This window comes from Podarcis muralis, chromosome 1 (assembly GCF_964188315.1).
Source record: "Podarcis muralis chromosome 1, rPodMur119.hap1.1, whole genome shotgun sequence".
Lineage (NCBI taxonomy): Eukaryota > Metazoa > Chordata > Lepidosauria > Squamata > Lacertidae > Podarcis > Podarcis muralis.
In genome coordinates, this window is record NC_135655.1 from 17,565,762 (window position 1) to 17,586,737 (window position 20,976).

Genomic DNA, 20,976 nt, shown 5'->3' on the forward strand with positions numbered 1-20,976 from the left:
TCATATGTGGTGGAATTGTAAAGTGATAAAGAAATTCTGGGAAATGATATATTATGAATTGAAGAAAATGTTTAAAATAACCTTTGTTATAAAAAACCAGAAGCTTTTTTCTTAGGAATTGTAGGGGCAGAGATACTGAAAGAATTGAAAAGACTGCTTATGTGTGCTACTACGGCTGCTAGAATGCTTTTTGCCCAGAGCTGGAAAGATGATAAGATACCTACCCTGGGTGGATTGGCAGACAAAACTATTGGACTATGCAGAGATGGCAAGATTAACCGGCAAAACCAGGAGGATCAAAACTTCAATAAAGACTGGGACAAATTTATATTATATTTGAAAGACCACTGTAAAACACTTGAACTCTTTAGCAGGTTTTAAATAACTCTTGCGATGATACATAGATTTTGGATACAATGGAGGACAGTAAACTGGATGGATTTATAATATGCAGTTTAAAAGTTACTTAAAGAAGCGAAGTCTTTTTTTTTTTTACTATGGATGAATGTGAATGTGAACAGATTTGTAAAACCAAATAAAAATCATTCCAAAAAACCCAAAAAACTTGCTTCTTGTCAAAATCAAGGATTGAACAGGAATTTGAAAATATAATCCATGTTGGTAAATCTGACATCGATATTTTCAGAAAATTTTATCCCAATTTGTAATTGAAAACACAAAGGAAATGTTGTTCTTGCTGTTGCTGCGGCATATCACAGCTTCAATGCAGAATTTAATCCACGCTGAGTCGTGCGATATAAACGAATCAGAACAATTTTTCTTGATACATGATGTTTATTGGTGTCCTGCACTTTCAGTGTAGCAGGTTGAAGATGTAATAAAAAAAGCTTCAAAAACTTATTAAATCTTCATCGAAATAACTCTCAACAACCCGTGCTTCAGAGCTCAATTAATTCACATGTTCCTATCCTTTGTAAGAAAAAGAAAAACACTTTCCTATTGAGCTTTACAGAGCCTGCTTACAACAGGGCTGCTCGTTTAAAGTCTTTAGATACATTCCCCAATGTAAACAATAATTTTTCAGTCTGTGTCACAATCAAAACGAATAAGGCCTTCTGAACTATTTTATGCCACCTCCTCTCTTACTTCATTGCAAAACACAATCTTATTTCATACTATAAATATTGGTCCATGCAAAACAAACGGGGGGGGGGGTAGGGTGGAACTTATGCACTGCGGTGTTGGGCACCCCCACACGTTTTGCTGTCCCAAATGGCTGCATCGGAAGATGGAGCAAGCTTGCTCTCTGCTTCGCCAGAGGAAAGGACTAGAACTGACAGGTGGAAATTGCAGGAAAGCGGGTTTTGGCTGATAGTTAGGAGAATTTTCCTAACAGCAAGAGTTGCTCAAGGGTGGAACTATGGCCTCAGGAGGTGGGTGGCCTCTCCTTCGCTGGAAGTATCCAGGCAAAAGGTGGACAGGCATCTCTCAGGGATGCTGTGGTCACACCCTCCATTGCAGATCCAACTCTTATGACCAGCACATGATCTGAAGTCAGGCACCCTCTGCCACACTGCAAAGGCTCCTGGGGCACACATGTCATGACCTGCACATTACTTTGTTGATAGTCCTAAAAACACTGCAGCCCCAAGAGAAGACTTGGGTTGCTTGTGCAGTCCAGCTGGTCTTCTTAGCAGTTATTTGTGTTTACTTCCCCATCTCTCCTCTGCAGGTTAGTGGTACGCTTCAAAGTATCCCTTTATATTTTTGTCTACTTGACCTTAAAATACGAATATACAATATCCATAAGCAACAGGCAAGTAAAGCTTAGAATGCTTTACTATTTCTTATGAATTGCTAATTTGTTTATTTTTTTACACGTGTATAAGGTAGTTGCATTCATGCTGATCAATATACAGATTAGGGTTCACTCTGCCAACTGAATAACGGAGATGTGGCCATATTGGTTCGTTATTTTTCAATAAGGAATTGTGAACATATACGTGAGAAAAGCTTCCACCTTGAAAACAGATTACCTGAAGCTGTAATCCCTGCTGAGATATTCAAGTTAAAATTGTTTGATTTCAAAGAGAGAAAATCTTGGTACAATCTAGCAAATGCTTATTCCACTGAAACCAGTTAAGACTCAAGTCGATTACAAGTAAACCCCATTCCAGTTTTTCTATGGAAGTCAAGTCTTAACCAACTTTTGCTAGATTGTATCCTTGAACTTTTAATATTTTGCTATGCCAGGAAAAACTGCAAGTTAATGACTATTCCAACATTCACATTATTTAAACAAGTTCTTTACTATGGGAGCCAGAAAACCCAGAAAGCACTGCTGAGTGAAACATCTGTTTCATTTCATATGACAAACTTACGCAAGTCCCATTAAAATGACTACCACGGAACAGCCATGCTGAATGGCGTGTTCACTCTGTTTTGTTGAGCTTGGGTTAAGCTTTCCATACAAATTCTTTGCTGCTGCCATCTATGGGAATGCCATCAGTTTTCCGACTATAGATATTCTAACTACGCAGCTAGACAGCACAAAGTATAAATAATGAAACTGTGAAGCACATATATGTAATATTACAATAAGCTTTTTGTGACTATTTAATAGAAAAGTCCTGTTCATATATATTGCATAAGCATCCAAGTCAATACTTCATTTTAGACTTGTACAGCTTCATATGTTGTACAACAAAAAGAGCAGTAATGATGTGCTGCTGCTGCTGTTTTTTTTTAAGTGATACTTTATGAATTACTGAAATAAGTATGGCAGCCAGCCAAGAACTTAGCTTTCCTGAGGTTTGTAAGGATTTGAAACTTAAAAATCACAGTGACTAGGCTAGACGGCAACCATTTGTTAACTCTTACATATACAGTGCGTACAGAACTTAGGTTCACAGCCAGTCCTTGGTTACACATGTATGTTCGTACAGGGTTTACTCTAAATGACTCGCCACTGCATAATACTGGTATCTTTTCCACCTGTGGAAATGAGATGAGTATCTTCATATAGAAAATCGACGTTGGTTACATGACTACTATGTCCACCATACACATGACTTGGAGCCTGGAAGACATTGTGAAAAGAGAGGGTCATTAGCAATGGAAGTGTAAACAATGACAACACAACAAGTTACGGTAACCAATAGTCGTATGCCAAGGTGACAGAGAAGTAATGTCACATTGCTTCAATCAATCAAACCACGATATGAGGGGGGGGGGGAGAAAAAGAAAGCTATTTGTCCTGTGTTTGTTAACTGCACTTCCCAACAAAGACACTTTGGACAACACTCATTTTGTGTGGTCTAACTGGGGGGAGGTACAGGCAGCAATCTGTGCTGTTTTTGACAAGGTGCTCACAGATTTTATCCAGCTGTTTGCAGCAGGCACATGCAGTGTGCAAGTGGAGTGCGCTAGAGCATGATTTCGAAGAGCAACTGAAGCGATAATGTCTTATTGGGTTTGGTGGGTTGGGGGGGGCATGTACCGTATTTTTTCGTCTATAAGACAAGGTTTTTTACCCAATTTTTTAGGTCTAAAAGTGTGTCATCTTATCCACGGAATATAGCAAGTAAATATATAAAGACTGTATTTTTCGCTCTATAAGACGCACTTTCCCCCTCCTAAAAAGTAAGGGGAAATGTGTGTGCGTCTTATAGCGCGAATGCAGGCGGGAGGCTCTGCTCAGCGCTCCCTTTAAAGAGCTGTGTGGAGCCCCAAGAGCCCCATACATACTCCACCGCACACATGCTCTTGGGGGAGCCTTCAACCCCCTGGCTGGGAGAGGCTGCGTGCGGCTATCCCATAAGCCAGGACAGCAAGAGGCTATCCCAGAAGCCAGAACCCTCTTGCTGTTCTGGCTTCTGGGATTCAGAATATTTTTTTTCTTGTTTTCCTCCTCCAAAAAACTAGGTACGGCTTATGGTTTGGTGCGTCTTATAGAGCGAAAAATACAGTAAATGCGGAACTTGGTCTAGCAATGACCTATGGGGCATTCTCAGTCTGCTTGCCTCCTCCCACTCTGCCCGCCCTACAGGCAGAGGCTGCACGGGGGAGGCTGCGTGTGTGGTCTGTTTTTTCTGCGTGGCATCTTTGCGCGGCTCCATTTGTGTGTGTGCGGTGCAACGTTGCACAGGAGGAGCGCAAGGCGCGATGTTTCGCTGATGTTAAAGGCGCAGAGGGGGGATATTACTTCAGTCGCCGCGCTCCTCCTGTGTAACGTCGTGCCGCACGCGCACAAATGGAGCCGTGCGAAGACACCACGCGGCAAAAACGGACTCCCGACAGCCTCCCTCCCAGCTGTAGGGCGGGCAGAGTGAGAGGAGGCAAGCAGAATACTGTAGGGAGGCTTTGCGGGAAAGGCGAGAAGTGCTAAGAGTAATTGAGGGGAAAGCTTCACCACTCTTCCCCCCCCAAAAAAGTTCAACTCTGCCCCCCCCCCCAAGCTCAGCGATTGCCGGGGAGGGAACAGCTGATAGGTGGCCTGTTAGATGCGTGGGGCTGTTAGCCTCTGGGCAATCCTCCCCCCCCCACCCCAAATTTCAACAAGTCAGGGCAATTTCCCCCATTTTCCTAATTTGGGGTACCCAAAAATAGGAGGCGTCCTGTACATGGGGGTATCCAATACACGGAAAAATACAGTATATCAGAAGCAATTTGTCAATAAACTTCATGTTAACTTGCATGAAAGTTTTAATTATGATAATTATATGTTTTATTATAGATTAACTTTCCCCTCAAATCTCCAATAAAATGGTTAGCAGCAATAACATCAAGAAAAACAAATTACAACAATTAATCCCTTTAATTGATGGCTATTTATAAAACAATCCTTTTTACAACTGCAAGGATAACGTGGCTGGTACCTTACCCTAAACTGTGAACATGGATAAGAGAAGAGGTGTACTTTGCCAAAGTCATCACCGGTCGATAACAGTTTCCTCCCCTGCGAGCGGCAGACAGCATTGATATCTGTGCCATCTGAACCTTCTGGCCACACACCTGAAACAAGAGTGAGAACTTCTTTACTGAAATGTTTGGGATGAACCAGGCACAGGGCCTTCTCAGCAGTGGCACCCTCCCTGTGGAATGCCCTCTCATCAGATGTCAGGGAGGTAAAGAATTACACAACTTTTAGAAAACATCTGAAGGCAGCTCTGTATCGGGAAGTTTTTAATGTCTGACATTTCATTATTTTTTAATATTTTGCTGGAAGTCACCCAGAGTGGCTGGGGGAACCCAGCCAGATGGGCATGGTACAAACAATAACATTATTATTATTATTATTATTATTATTATTATATACTTACCAAAAACATGGAATCCTAAAGTACAGGTGTAAGTAACCCATTCTATATCTCTAGTGGTCTCAACACTTACTACTTGTTTACAAGCTGACGGAACCCCTATAAAATAAGGGGAGGAGCACAAGAGAGAGAGAAAAAAAGAGAGGGGTGACATCGATTATTAACTTGTACAGTAAAGAAACTTAAGAGACAAAAACGAATGTCTGCTCTGCAGTGGTTTGTGATTCATATTAGGAATCCATTAGCAGCCAAGCATGAACCCTGTACCAAGGGCAGAATACTATTTGTTACTCACAGTATAGGATTTCATAGTCCCCTGAATTAGACACAAGGTACTGAGAATTAACAGACCAGTCCAAGTGAGTAATGAAGCTGGAATGACCCTGTAGAGAGAGATGCATTATATTAATTCCAGCGACATAACATTCCCTAATAGAATTACACTGGAGCACATATAAAAAGCTGCATGGAAAGGCACACTGAAGCTTTGTTTACAATCAAAGCAGTGGGTGACCTGTGTTTGGTAGCAACCCAGGTCACCATATTGGAACCATAGGCTCCAGTCCAACGTTCCAGGTGCTCTTTGGGCTGGGAGAAAATAGTGGCACATGCCTCCCAAAGTTCAGTTCACATGGAATATAACCAGAGGGGAGGATGTAGCGGCTCAAATGCCGTCTGGGCTACAGATCAAACACAAAAACGTAATAGGCATCAGTATTTAGATACGGCTCCCTCAGCCAATAAAGCGAGATGAGCGCCGCAACCCCAGAGTCGGCCACGACTGGACCTAACGGTCAGGGGTCCCTCTACCTTTTACAACCCTATCCTTCCACTGGTGGAATTGCCAGGGGAACTGGGAGCTTCTGGACCCTCTATCAATGTCAAAGAAAGGTTTTATTTGCCTGTTATATAGATCCACCTTGTAGCCATCTTGACTGTAAACTAAGTATATTGAATAAGAAAGCCTCCTTAGGTAAGCGTCAAAGGTTCAACCTCTCAGTTGCTAGTGATTTTACTGGAACGGAATTGAGACCAGTTCATATCTCTCAGAGAGATAGCTGTAGGCTAGTCTCTCGCAGCTAAAAGAATGAAGGACGCTTCCAGACAGGAGTTTTATGTTGCAAGCAGGTCATCCAGAACTGATTTTTCTATCTGTGTGAATGGCATGTGAGCTGCACACATTTTTTTAGCCTTAGGCTTTTGTAGGTATTTTGCTGTTTCCTATCCAGACCAATGTGTGGTCCTTGATAGAATTTTTCCGTGCTGTGTTCCTCAGCTCTCTCGCACCTCGATCCTTTTGGGTGGAGGGCAAAATCCATTTCCAGATGGTGTATTTTTCTTGTTGTTTTGTTTAATTTTTTTTAAAAAAACGATGTCTTCAATATTACCAAACTTCTCACGCAATAGTCTTCCACAAGAATATATTGTGCAAGTTTTGGAAATAATTATGCTTGCATAAATATTTAGTATTGGAGAATGAGCAGTGTGTCTACAGAATATTATTTGTTAAAGTTATTTTATAAATGTTTTGAAAGGGTTGTTGCCATTTCCGAACCTTTAGGGATATTAAATTAAATCACGGAGAGAATGTTAAACAACTTTACAAAAAAAGGGGGGAAGGCTGGAGATGATTTTTAAACAATTATGTGATCACTTACTGAGCATTTGCCAATTCTACTGTATTTCCTCCCATTGTCATTAACACTGTATATATAAATGCAATTGTCATGAGAACCTATTGCCAAGAAGTTGCCATCTGCAAAACAAAGAGAATACATATTTTATCATAAGGCTGAAATTAGGAAGAGGCAACACCCCTCAGACTGGAATTTCAGTAATAAGATTAAATGCAAAACTACTTCCTTGTTTATTTATTCAAAACAGGGATGGAGAACCTGTGGACCTAGAGATGTTGCTGTATTTAATGCTACTGCTCTGAACTTCCAGCTGCAGAATTGCAAGCTGGAATCCAACAACCTCTGAAGGACCACATGTTTCCTATCCCTGACTGAAAACATCTGCACCCTACATTTCCTCACAAAAGTCTAATAACAAAAGATTAATAATCTAAAACATCAGCTACCAAAATACCGGTACTTAAAATACTATGTGCAGCATCAGAAAATCAACAATACAGTATTAGTGGCATCAGAAGTTATTAGTAGTAAGTGAAGAAGTTTGGACTACAGCTCCTATCGCCTCATACTGGCTGTGTTGGATGGGAGTTGTGGCCTCTGGATATATTGGGCTACCAGATTGGGTGAGGTTGGTTAAAACCAGTATTGTAAGACACATATCTACAAGCCGAAAGCCTTCTTAAAATAAAGTTTCCACTAGCTCCTGGAAGAGGAATGACATATCACTCTTGGGAGGCAATTTCAGAGCCTAGGCACAGCCACAGAAATGTCCTCTTTCTGGTCCCAACCAAGCATTTTAAGGAACATTTGAAATTGTTGTATTTACATGAATTTTATAGGATCTTTTTTTTGGGGGGGAGTACATGGACCAGGATAGTGGCAAGGCTGCCCTTTCCCATATGTACCTCTCCACATGGGCTTAAAAGAAAGAATTTGAGAAAGCCCTGTTTCAGGTGCCACAGCCTGGCCTTTATACCAGTATCTATAAAAAGCAGGACTCTTTCAGTGGCGGAATCTGTGTTGTGGGATTCTCCACATAAGCTGTCTCAGGAAGCCTTTCAAATCGTGGGCTGAGGTGACTGATGTATTAATTAATTAATGTGTTTTAATACTGCCTTTCATAGAAAATTCCAAGGTGGATCAAAATTAAAAAAAACACACCATTAAATACATTATTAATTTGTTCTATGCTGCCATTTTATGATTATTTTTTTGCTAATATTAGCCATGAAATTAATTTAATTGGGATTTTGATCTGTTTTACACATGGGAGTTTTAGTTCATGTTTTGTGTTAAGGACCCTGTCAGGGTGATTAGGCAGAATATAAATTTATACTTTTGGTGACAATAACATGGAATATAGCACAAGATGGAATACTTTTCCCTGAAGCCTTAAACAAATTTCTCTTTCTGTACACCGACACTGTGACACGGTACACGATTCATGTGCTTTTCAAATGTATTCTTAAACACAATGCGTGAGCTGCATCCTGGCACCACACTAAAATTAAGCGAGCTGACTGAAAAGGTCAACTCACGGCGCCTTTGCCATATTAAAAACTGCTCCTGTAAATTGGCAAATTAAGGGAACCGCAGGTCACTTGAGCTGGCCCAGAGTAGGCTTCAATTTTTCTATTCAAGAAAGAGAAGATTTAAAAATGAATCCATCATTAAGCTATGCACCTTTTTATCTCCAGTGATTAAATACGCTGACAGCAAAAGCATAAAATATAAGACTGTGATATTTAGGGATTGACAAACACTTTTTTATACAGTATTCAGTGCCCCCCTTTTTTTGTTCAAACAGCTGAACAAAGAATGCCAAACCTGGTGAGTAACGCATTGTGGAGAGCTGTTCATTTCCGTCTGTATGTACGGTGACCAAATCTTTTGTTTCGGTGTCAAACACAAACCACCTGTTGAAAACAGTGGGAGGAAAAGTCAACAAGCCGCATAAGATAGAACTGGCGAGGGGGTGAAGTGGGGCAGTCAGGGATCCCAGTACAAAGAAACATAGCAACAACCCTGCTGGATAAGACAAAGGGTCCATCTCCGATTCTGATCTAATTCACAGAGTTTCCAACGAAAGAGAGGCATCTAAGCATGTTCAGCTGAACAGGAGCTGTACCTTCCCCTGAATGCGGGCAGGTGTGGAGGACTCCCTAGTCCCGAATGGGGTAACTGTGCCCCTGAAGGACCAGGTGCTCAGCCTGGGAGTTATTTTGGACGCACAGCTGTCCATGGAGGCGCAGGTCAATTCTGTGTCCAGGGCAGCTGTCTACCAACTCCATCTGGTACGCAGGCTGAGACCCTACCTGCCCGTGGACTGCCTCACCAGAGTAGTGCATGCTCTGGTTATTTCACACTTGGACTACTGCAATGCGCTCTACGTGGGGCTACCATTGAAGGTGACCCGGAAACTACAACTAATCCAGAATGCGGCAGCTAGACTGGTGACTGGGAGCGGCCGCCGAGACCACATAACACCGGTCTTGAAAGACCTACATTGGCTCCCAGTATGTTTCTGAGCACAATTCAAAGTGTTGGTGCTGACCTTTAAAGCCCTAAATGGCCTCGGTCCAGTATACCTGAAGGAGCGTCTCCACCCCCATCATTCTACCCGGACTCTGAGGTCCAGCGCCGAGGGCCTTCTGGCGGTTCCCTCACTGCGAGAAGCCAAGTTACAGGGAACCTGGCAGAGGGCCTTCTCGGTAGTGGCACCCACCTTGTGGAACGCCCTTCCAACAGATGTCAAAGAGAACTACCACCACCAAACTTTTAAACGACATCTGAAAGCAGCCCTGTTTAGGGAAGCTTTTAATGTTTGATGTATTACTGTATTTTAATATTTGGTTGGAAGCTGCCCAGAGTGGCTGAGGAAGCCCAGCCAGATGAGCGGCGTATAAATAACAAAATTTATTATTATTATTATTATTATTATTATTATTATTATGCAGGAAGGCTAGAGTGGGCAGCGATAGGGATGATGGGATAAGCAGGCACCATACCTGTCCTGAATCCATTGTGGATACATTTTACTGTTGAACTCAAGTTCCAAGTATTATGAGAAGTGAGAAAAACTTGTCTTTCTGCAAACCATGTGCTTCTTTTATAAACCTTGATCATGCCACCCTTTAGCTCACTGCCCTCACCAAACCATTCTCCATGTCCAAACAGTAACTTTGTGTGGGGACCAGAAACTGAACAACGAAATACAAGATGGCTTTGTTTGTGACAAATATCAAGCAGAAGATAAACGAGAAGCGTTTTCATCATTATAGCATTGAAATATATTATCAAATGTTATTAAACTGTAGCTCATTACAGCTTTGAGACAGTCAGGATTAACAACATCTGACCCATGGGAAATATTTTGCTGGTGTGGAATATTTGCCTTTTACAAAGGCAAAACACTTCGCACCTTGTACTAAGACCCTATGGGGTGGAAAAGTCTCCAGTGCTTCATATAATGAACGTATGTCAATTTCCAAATGCAATATTGGGGAAGCTTGGCAGTTTTAGCCTTGCTTGCTAAAAACATGTAGCATATGCATGCTATACTAGATTACTCTCCAAAGCATCACAAACGTCTTATGCCAAGTACCCTCTTCAAATTATGGTAATTTGTATGGGAAAAATTCCCAGAAAACCCACATCACTGGTTTTATGTGGTCCTTTGGAAAGAAAGACGCCAGGGAGACGGGGCAGACAGGAAGTGGACTTTGATGATGGGAACTCAGTTTCTGAGTCATTCTGTTCTATCCTTTGCATATTTCTCCAGGAAATAAAAGACTTCAAGTAGTGGATGGACATTAGGAAGAGGAGAACTTTTTCGATGAAAAATTATGAAGGCTGTCCCCATGAGGGCAGTGGTGTGCATTCAGTGGATTAGGGGGACTAAGCTAGTCCCCTAAATGTTCCCGGTAAATTAGAGTATTAAAATATTAAAGCCTGGCGCCTCCTTCCCAAAGCCCAGGAAGCTTTTGCCTGGTTTAGCAAGAGAGGCGTGGTGTTCACACGTGCGACATTGTCCTATCCGGCTCGCAAGCTGGCGCATCTGGCTCTCGCTGTTCCCCTTTGAAAAGTTTCACTGCATGCCTGCATGAGGGGGTTATATGAATACGTATCCAGGGTTTACGAATGCCCACTACCCCCAAAGCAAGTTCCCTGTTCTTCTTATTCTTACCTTCCAGTTAGGGTTCCTACTGCAACCACGGACCCTGAAGGATGGAAACCAGAAGACTGTGCTGGATCCTGTGAAGTTTCAAAGAAATTGCGTATTTACAGCAACAGTTATAGCAATCTGTAACAATAATGCATATTGGAATGGTTAAGTTTCCAAGAGCTCACTGTACCAGGCACTTCACCTGTGAGTCCTCTTTGAAAGGAGTGGGGCTTATGCAACAGCAGGCATGGTCTGTACCCTTGCTATATGCAGAAGCTGAGCCTCAGTGTTACCAAGTCAAATGCCAAAGGCTGTTTTGCCTCTGGGATGGGGAATCTGAACAAAAACCTAACCTATTTTTTAAAAAACTGAAATATCATGGTGTAAAGAAATATTATTATTGTACAATGTATATGTTTAATACACACTCAGACATGAATTATGTAATATATTTTAGATATATAAAGAAATACACAGATGTGGCATCCACTATATATATATAAGCAGCTGGAAGAGGAGACCTGTGCAGAGGCCAGAGAAAGAACTGAGAGTGGAGGAGAGTCCAATTTGGGAGCCCCTGGTAAATTCACAAAATTTCCAACCTGCTGTAGCCTGAAACTGGGTGTGTGCAATGCAGCTGGTGGGACACAGCTGTGGGCAGCCTGAAGGTGAGAGCCAGGAGACTGAGAGATGTTGAGTGGGGAAATGTGTCGGAAGAAGGAATTTAGCCGTATTTATTTATTACCAACTTGCATTTTTTGTACTATCTTGCTGTTGCTGTTTTAGTTTTCTGTACACCAACTCAGAGATATTTTTAGATATTAAGTGCTACAGAAATCACCCAATGAATAAAAACAAACAAACAAACAAACAAACAATAACAATGTCTTCTAAAAGTTGTGTAATTCTTTATCTCCTTGACATCTGAAGGGAGGGCGTTCCACAGGGAGGGCGCCACTACCAAGAAGGCTCTCTGCCTGTGTATACACAATATGTAATATACACAATATGTAATACATTGGGATGAAAAGCCCTTGGCTAATAGTTGGATAGCTTTAGTTTGTTTTAAATTGCACTGTTTCCGTTGTTGTAACCTGCCCTGGGTGAAGGTTATGGAGAAGGGCAGGCCGGAGATCTAATGGTTAGCAATAACAACAAAGTGTAGTGTATTTTAATTGATTTCATTGCTTTGCTTTTGTTAATTCGCTTAAGAGACTTTTGCATAAAGCGACCAGAATATTATGGTCATTATTGGTGATAGTAATAGTAATAGTAGTAGAACTGTTTTCAAAAAATGAGAACATCTTTTAGGAAATCTGCCATTTAAGAAAAGAAATGCTTCCTTCTTTTAAAAAGTGACTGACTTGGGAAGCAGACTGCAGTGGAGGTTTCAAAACGCTTTGAGAGTTGAGAGCTTTTATTCTGTTATATTGTTGTTCCATCAGTGTACTGACAGTGTTTAAGTGCTGGGTTATCTCCAAAACATGCCCACTTAATATTTACAGTATATATGATCAGCAGATGCACAGGAACCCCAAGGTTTACAGAAGTGCAAAATATGTTCAGGAGGAAAACAAACAAATTTCAGGGGCACCCCCCACCCTCAAAACAGCCCAGTGAGGAATGAGCTTGGTCAGTGAGCATGAGGTACAACACCATACCTAACAACCACCATTATTTCACAACAGAAATATTATTCCCACCTTTGTCCCAATGCAAGACAGATCAATTTTGGAGCAGACCTATTTATTATCATCCAGGCACCAAACCATAATTGATCAGATAATTTCTCATCTGCAAAAGCAGTTGATTCATCATAGACTATGGAAGGTCACCCTGAGATTTGCCAAACTGAAATTTACCATTAGCGGGCTGAAATGTAACTTCAGAAATGACCAAGGCTCAGCAGGTATATCCAGCTTGGAGGAATGCCTGTTGCACTGGATGGGATTTCAAATGTTAAGAGTCTCTCAAGTTGAAGCATACCATTCTTGAAATAAAAACTCATCCGTGTCATCAGACTCACTGCCAGTAACGTGATATTTGCTTGAACTGTGTTTGGCTATTGCTCCAAGCGGTCAAGTAGACTACGCAAGCAGACAGGGGCAGAAGCCATTATTGCTGGGGGAAACAAATGAGCCACCTCGTTCCAGTCTTTCTGACACCGAGCGACATTGCTGAGGGGGCAGCTCAGCTACAGATTCCCTTTGCTAAGCCAACTGTGAGAAGGTGCAGTAGAGGCTTGTGATAGAAAATTATCAGCAAGCTACCATTCTCAAGATTCTTTGGGGGAAGTCAGGACTATTAACTTGGTATAAAACCAATATAATTCTGCATTCTGAAGAATAAGTTCAAAAAGCAAGATGTAAGTTCTTAAATGGGAACTGACAAGCCTAAGCAATACCGCAACATTATTTCCATTTCCACTTCTCCCAAAGAACCTTAATATCAGAGTACCTTTTCTACAAGTTTAGATCAGAGTCTTATTTAGTTTTTGTCAATCAGGATGGGTTAAACCACAGAGCCTAGGACTTGCCGATCAGAAGGTCGGCGGTTCGAATCCCTGCGACGGGGTGAGCTCCCGTTGCTCGGTCCCTGCTCCTGCCAACCTAGCAGTTCGAAAGCCCATCAAAGTGCAAATAGACAAATAGGTACCGCTCCGGCGGGAAGGTAAACGGCGTTTCCGTGCACTGCTCTGGTTCGCCATGCTGGCCACATGACCTGGAAGCTGTACACCGGCTCCCTTGGCCAATAAAGCGAGATGAGCACCGCAAACCCAGAGACGGTCATGACTGGACCTAATGGTCAGGGGTCCCTTTACCTTTACTCATTCAAGGACCAGTATAAATCCCTATTTGTAGGTTTTGTAGGCAAAACTGTATCCTTGCCATGCTAAGACACTGTTAATGGTTTGTTTCCCCCCCAAGCTCTGACTTCCTATTACATCCAAGCTAAAGCATCCACGATCCCCGCTTCAGAAGTTAAACTAAACCAGGAATTGCAACGTTGCTCTCCAGTACTAGCAAAATAGAAGAAGTGAAGGGGCGCGCACAATCAGCTTGTGCACAGTAAACCGTTAACGACAGTTTACCTTGATGTCTGAACACTGCCACTGTGGTTGTTAAAGGTGGTGGTGGGGTTATGAAAAAAGGATATCATACCTCTATAATTTTGTTCCAGATCGGACGGTGACTGATGGCATCCCAGAGTGTAATGTGTTTGTCTTGCCCACAAGTGAAGAACTGAGGTTTGGAAGGATGGGCTGTTAGTCCCCAGAGCTCATCAGTATGACCCTTAATAAATACAGCAATGTTTCATCAGAACATGAACAACAGAACACAGTGAGTTACTCTAATATTTTATTGGTAATAATGGGGGGACGGGACATATAGAATCCTTCTCCCTCTTCCTTCAAATCCCACTTCTGGTTCCTCTTTTTCATTAATAGCTTTGCTTAACTCTTATATTCTCACAAGCAACTGAAATGAAACCTATGCGGATGTAACTTCGCTTATTGATATTTGCCCCATTGCCCTTCTCCTCTCCCCTTTCCTTCTCTACTACCCAAACTGAGTTTGTAAGCTTTGAGGGACAGCGTCCTGTCCACCTCCCCTTTCGTACGTCATGTGACAGCGGCAATTATGCATTCAGCAAGCTCTCAGCTCCTCCGGAGTAGAGATCAAGGAACCTCTTATAATTCAGATTTTTAAAAAATGAACGCTATGATTTTGTCTTTTAAAAACTTTGGTCTCAAGAAGGAATGGGCTCAAAGAAGTACTTACCTGGGTAATGGGAGAAAAGTCTCCCGAGAGGGAACCTTGTAGAACAAAATTTCGAGTGGTGCCGATTAACACAACGTCACCTTTCCCTTCTGCTATTGTTCTTATTGGCCCAAATTGATCTGGAATCTATTTTCAAAATTCAAAAGCATATTGGTTAATCAAGCTGGCATGTAGTTTCCCCCCTCAAGTGTACATTTTCTACAGTGCTTTCCTCGGAAGGTGGTGGACTCTCGTTGGAGGTTTTTAAGCAGAGGTTGGATGGCCATCTGCCATGGATACATTAGCTGAGATTCCTGCATCACAAGGGATAACCTTTGGGGTACCTTCCACTTCTACAATTCTACGAAAGATATCTATTGTTTTCTTTGCACGATTTGTTGTTGTGTAAGGGCCATTTCCCTCCTCCAATGAGACACTTAAGGGAAGTGCCTTGTGCCAGTGTTGCAGAAAAGTAGTGATTTTCATTTTTATTCAGTAATCCATCTGAACACTTGAGTCGCTCAGCAGCAAGCTTGCCATCACTTCCTGCTCCTTGTTCCTCTCCACAGAGTTGGAAGGGACCTTGAGGGTCATCTAGTTCAACCCCCTGCAAGGCTTGATTCTTTTGCCTAACACGGGGCTTGAGCTTATGAGATTATGAGATTATGAGGCTCATGCTCTACCCACTGAGCTACCCACCCCCCAGGCCAATATATTGCTTTGCTGTCATTACTATTTTATTTTACAACTTGTTCTCTGTTGCGATACCCATGGTTGAAACAATACAGACTGGCTGCGTACACATTATGTAAAGCTGCAAACACATTATGAGCTTAAAACACGACAGGTTGCCCCTTTTCTCAATTTGGATCGAAGCTGGTTTGAGGGTGGGGAAATCACAGTATTTTGTAAGAAACAACAGGATAGGCATGGATGGTGGCGGATGTTGTGTGTACACTGCTTCCCCTAACCAGTATTTGGAGCACGCTGGATGCAATCAGGGAACGGCTGTAGCTCCACGGTAGAGCATCTGCGTTGCATACAGGAGGTCCTAAGGTTCAATCCCCAGAATCTCCAGACAGGGCTGGAACCCTGCAGATCTGCTGTCGGTAAGTGTTGACAATGAGCCAGATGGACCAATAGCCTGGGCTCAGTATGATAACATGTTCCTATGAATCTTTGATGTAAATGGTGAGAGTGTACACAGCCTAGCTTGTATATAAGATAAGCTAGAAAATGGGGTAGACAGAAGGTTGTGGAGTCAGACACTTGAAGAGCTGCAAAGGAGAGAAAAGGGGCTTAAATGCTATAAGAGAGCTGGAATGCTAAAAAGAAAGCACAGACAGGCACTATGGAAGGAAGAAACCAGGAGATGACCAGGAAGGGTGCAAACTGATAAATATCGGCTGATTTAAGGAAACAGTCCAGAATAGGTTGGGTGAGCTTTTTCCTCTACCTGGTTTTTCAATTTGCTCTTATGAGTAACTTAAAACCATTTGCTCAAAACCTGCTTAATTTCTTGCTCTACAAAACTATTAATTAAAAGCGTAATTGGGTATTTGGGGGGGGGGGATAGTTGGGGGCTCTATTTTTCTTTCTACTCAAGTACCATACCACTCTACCAAGTATTGGAAGTATGTGAGGCCAGTTACAGTCCAGGGCTGTTTAGTGAAGGCAGGCAGAGAAAAATAAAGGTATCAATTTGGTGAGGTGAACAAGAAGGAGAGGTTGCATTGAAGGGTTTGCTTGTTTCCTTTCCCTCTCATGATTCAAGCAATGTAACGTATTGCAAAGTAGAAAACTGTGCTGGGCAAATGTCTGGGATGAGTTCCAAAATTCTCTATCTATGTATTCAAAATTTATGCATTGTATGACCCTTCTGATATTACTTCATATTCTTAGTCTGAGGACATAGGCCATGAGAAACAGTGGTGTCTTTTAGAAGTTGACAGGGTGGGGAGAAGCTTTTTCAGGATTCGAGCTGCAAAACAATTTTCTTTTCAAACAGGAAATGCTAAGATGTCGCTTTTAAAGGATTGATGACATCACCTCTGTTTTGTGAAGTTTTTGGTAATTCCCGTTCCAAGATATTAGCTTCCTGTCTTTTCCACCTCCAGACACAAGCGTTCCGTCTCGCAACATACAAAGTGCAAAAATGCCACCTTCGTGGGCTCCTTGAACTGCAGAGCTTATTCTGTTGGTACCTAGATATGGGAAGAAAACAAGTTATTAACCAAGCAGTATATCTTATTTGGCGATTCAGTTACTTATTTATTACGGCAAGCCTGTTTTGTCACATTGAAATTCCCTCCCTACTGAAGTTCATCTGGTCTCACCCTGTAGTTTAAGGCAGCTGCTTAAGACACACCTGTTTCAGAGGGTGTTTGGAGGAGGAAAGACCTGATTAGATAATTGGATTAGCTGCTATTTAAAGTTGTCATGCTATGCATTTTAAGAACTGTAATATTTTATATACTTTATGTATTTTAATACACATTTTCTTATTTGGTTGTAAACCAACCTGGGGGCTTGTGCAAACGGCCGTATATAAACCACAGAAACGTAAGTAAATAAGTAATATTGTGGACACTGAAAGATACCTTTCGTCTAATCCAACAGCTTTAAGTTGGCCAGAAGATATTTGTGGCTGCAGTTAGTCTTGGAGCTTATTTCTTAAATGTATCCACAGAACTTAATTAGCTGTTTAATTTGTTAAACCATGTTTATAGTAAAGACTGAAACATGCAAGGTGTCTGCTGTCAATCTAGGACCATGTCAAATGTTTTGCAGGTGATTATTTTCTGTTCTCGAAGCTACCAGCATGAGTTTGACCAAACTGCGGGAGGCATTGGAAGACAGGAGTGCCTGGCGTGCTCTGGTCCATGGGGTCACGAAGAGTCGGACACGACTAAATGACTAAATAACAAAATTTTCTGCTTCCAGGGGACTGAAATGCTCCTTGAACATCTTGTTTTTTTCATGCCTGTTTGCTACCCCCTCTTGGCAGGTATTTTAACGCCATTTTTGCCAATCACCATCAAAAGGCTGACAACATAATCCCAGCTAATCAGGAATCCCATAGCCAGCATGATGTAATTATTAGGCCACGTAGCCAGAACCACTTCACAAGATGGCTTCCGAGTCAGGGCAATGCTTCCTCCCCTCCCTCAGATAGGGAAACATTTTTCGCTCCACTCAAACCTTCCATTACTAAGAAGTAGCATATTTTTTTGCAGGGGCAATAGCGCTCACCGAATATACCCCCCACCCCCCAATTGATTCTGAATAAATTCTATTTCAGTTTCTTTCCAGGAAAAATTAAATAAGCACTTGCTTAAATCTAGAAGAAATAACTGTTAAATCTATGTCATATGTAGTAATTTACTGTTTTATAAGCTTACTCTTCTTACCTTTTCCCCATACTAAGATATTTCCGCTTGAGTCTCCAGTAATCGTATCACCGTTTTCAGAAAACGTCACACACAACACAAATTTTGGCTTTTCTTGTTTCTGTACGGTAAGAGATTTGGTATATTTATAATAACATATTTACGATATATTTTTATTTATTCAATTTAGATAATTTCAAAACTGCATGCTCACCACAAGATAAGAATCGAGAGAAATAAGTAACACTCAAGAGATTGGAGGTTTTACAGATTTCATCAACATATGTTTACAAATTCTTAAAGTATATTAAATAGAATACATTGCACATATGCCTTATCCATGCCATAATACACCTGTTCAATAATGCATTCAAAGCTATCTTCCTTTCTGAAGAAATCCCTTTAAATCAAAACTGTGTTTAAAATACCTGGTTGTGGAATGTAAGGTTTTGTTGTTATTTTAAAGTAGTGACATTCCAGATTGTGTCCCTAAAAATATGGCGGAAAGAAATAACATTCCACATGCTTGGCCTGGACTCAACAGTCAACTATAGGTAGACCCAAAGTCATGCAAATGGCCAGTGGATCTTGAGCACTTCCCTTTGAATGCTTTTAAAAATCATGTGGCTTTTGAACTCTCAGTTTGACAAATACCATATTTTTCTGTGTATAAGACTAGGTTTCCCCCCTAAAAAATAATGCCAAAAATTAGGGGGGGCGTCTTATACATGGATACATCTCTCTCCCCATTTTCTTAAATCTGAGTCCTCCAAAATAGGGGGCGTCTTACAGATGGAAAAATATGGTTTGCAATACAGCAATGGTAGCAGTCTGCAGCTGTTTGAGAAACACAGGCCACAAAGTATCACTGGACCTGTGGAACTGGCTCTATGAGGATCTTGGGTATATATTGGGTTGTGCACTATAAAGATACCATCACAGCCAATATTCTAAGACGCTGGAAAGATATACAAGATTTGACTAGAAGAAGGAAGAGCAAGTGTGATGAATCAGAGTCATATTTGCAATAGTAGGTAACGTGATGCTTTTACCCAAGAACGGAGAGCAACAACTCAAGCTGTTTTTGGACTACAACTCCCATCATCCTGAGGAAGCAGGACCAGTGGTCAGGGATGATGGGAACTGTAGTCCCAAAACAGCTGGAGACCCAGGTTTGGGAAACCCTGGTCTAGACCCTGTTGGATGAATCCTGCCATGGGCAGCTTCTCCTTCAGCACTGTGACCTGGTGACACTAGAAGGACAACAAGACCAGAGAAACAACACTGGGAGAAAGACGGGTGAAGTTCATACATTGATTTGAACCAACCAGCCCATTCTTTGGCTATAGGCTTCTTCTATGTAACTTCCGTATGTAACCCCCATGAACATAAGCACTTGTTACCTCAAATAAGCCTTGCTTTTTAATGAGAGAACTGCCTTCAAGCGTCCAAAAATAAAGATGCGATTTCCCACAAGTAACTATTATATTAGTGTCTGTAGGGTGAAAATCAGCGGCAAATACGGCTTCGTTAGAGCACTAGAAGGAGGGAAAAATTATTTCAACATTTGCAAAAAAAACAGACATGTCAAAATGCCCACAGACAACATTAAGGGCACCAATAGTAAGTTCATACACTTCGGAAGGATGTTAAGTGCCTTGCAATACATTAATCTGTATAGATATAGGCCAAATAAGAACATAAGGGGAGGCTGCTGGACCACACTGGAGGCTAGCAGCAATGCTTACAAGATGTTACACTGAATATGTCACCAATGGGGTAGGAGCGAGGGAACAACCTGGTGGGTCTCAAGTAGCATAAAAGCAATCTCACTGCAAAATACCTTGACATCTGCTAGCTTTTCTTCTCTCTGCCAGTCCCACACTGAAAGCACATGGTCGTTGGAGTCATCCACTGAACAAAGGTTACTCCCTCCATTCTGAAATAAAACATGAAATATCTCACTGGAGGAATGCACCAAAAAGCGATTTAATATCATCACAGATTCTAACTGGAAAGGCAGTTCTCTACGAGCCAGTCCTTATGAAACCAAAACAGCATCATCCACACAGAAGATGTGTTATTGGCAGGTTTGAAGAAAATATACAAAAAATTGTTTAGCAAAAATACAATAATAATTAAATAACAACAACAACAACAACAACAACAACAACAACAACAACAACAACTTTATAATCAACCCATCGGACTGGGTTGCCCCAGCTACTCTGGGTGGCTTCCAACATAAAAACACAACAAAACATCAAGCATTAAAAACTTATTAAAACAGGGCTGCCTTCAGATGTCTTCAGAAAGTCATGCAGTTGCTTATCTCTTTGACATCTAATGGGAGGGCATCCCAAGAAGGCCTTCTGCTGTTCTATTACAACTAGTTTGGCCCTAAACTAAAGGGGAGAAAGGGGAGGAATGAGCAGACTTCTTGGTCACAAATTCAGGCAGACAGATCTGCAGCAAGCAAATCAAAATTCCACTTGTAGAAGCAGTAAAAATGATGTTTGGGGATTCCTTTTTTGTTTGTTTGTTTGTTTTTTGTTTGTTTAAACCCTTCTTGCCTAAGAAAAAGATTTCACTGAAGCAAAACTATCTCAGCAAAACTAGAATCCAGTAAAATAATATTTGGTACATTCCACTGGGGACAACCTAACACAGAAGTGAATAGCATTTGCTTACAGAGGAAGCTGTCCCATTGAGTTATGACAGCAGATTTTAGAACTGTAAATACGG

General features: G+C 41.6%; 1 protein-coding gene across 5 annotated transcripts in view; it reads right to left on the reverse strand.

Moving 5' to 3' along the window:
* Positions 1-303: 303 nt before the first annotated feature.
* The window catches only part of EML1 (EMAP like 1), a 138,084-nt gene continuing 117,411 nt past the window's right edge, over positions 304-20,976 (reverse strand). For all 5 annotated transcript variants that reach the window (XM_077924163.1, XM_077924150.1, XM_077924154.1 and 2 more), the window contains 13 exons: positions 20,075-20,170; positions 19,635-19,769; positions 18,253-18,352; positions 16,892-17,046; positions 14,864-14,989; positions 14,243-14,374; positions 11,103-11,170; positions 8,744-8,832; positions 6,938-7,035; positions 5,575-5,662; positions 5,283-5,378; positions 4,844-4,974; positions 304-3,040 (listed from right to left, as the gene is read on the reverse strand). In XM_077924163.1, the coding sequence (XP_077780289.1) occupies positions 2,915-3,040; positions 4,844-4,974; positions 5,283-5,378; positions 5,575-5,662; positions 6,938-7,035; positions 8,744-8,832; positions 11,103-11,170; positions 14,243-14,374; positions 14,864-14,989; positions 16,892-17,046; positions 18,253-18,352; positions 19,635-19,769; positions 20,075-20,170 (1,440 nt within the window). In that variant the 3' untranslated portion in view covers positions 304-2,914. The remainder of the gene's footprint in view (positions 3,041-4,843; positions 4,975-5,282; positions 5,379-5,574; positions 5,663-6,937; positions 7,036-8,743; positions 8,833-11,102; positions 11,171-14,242; positions 14,375-14,863; positions 14,990-16,891; positions 17,047-18,252; positions 18,353-19,634; positions 19,770-20,074; positions 20,171-20,976) is intronic.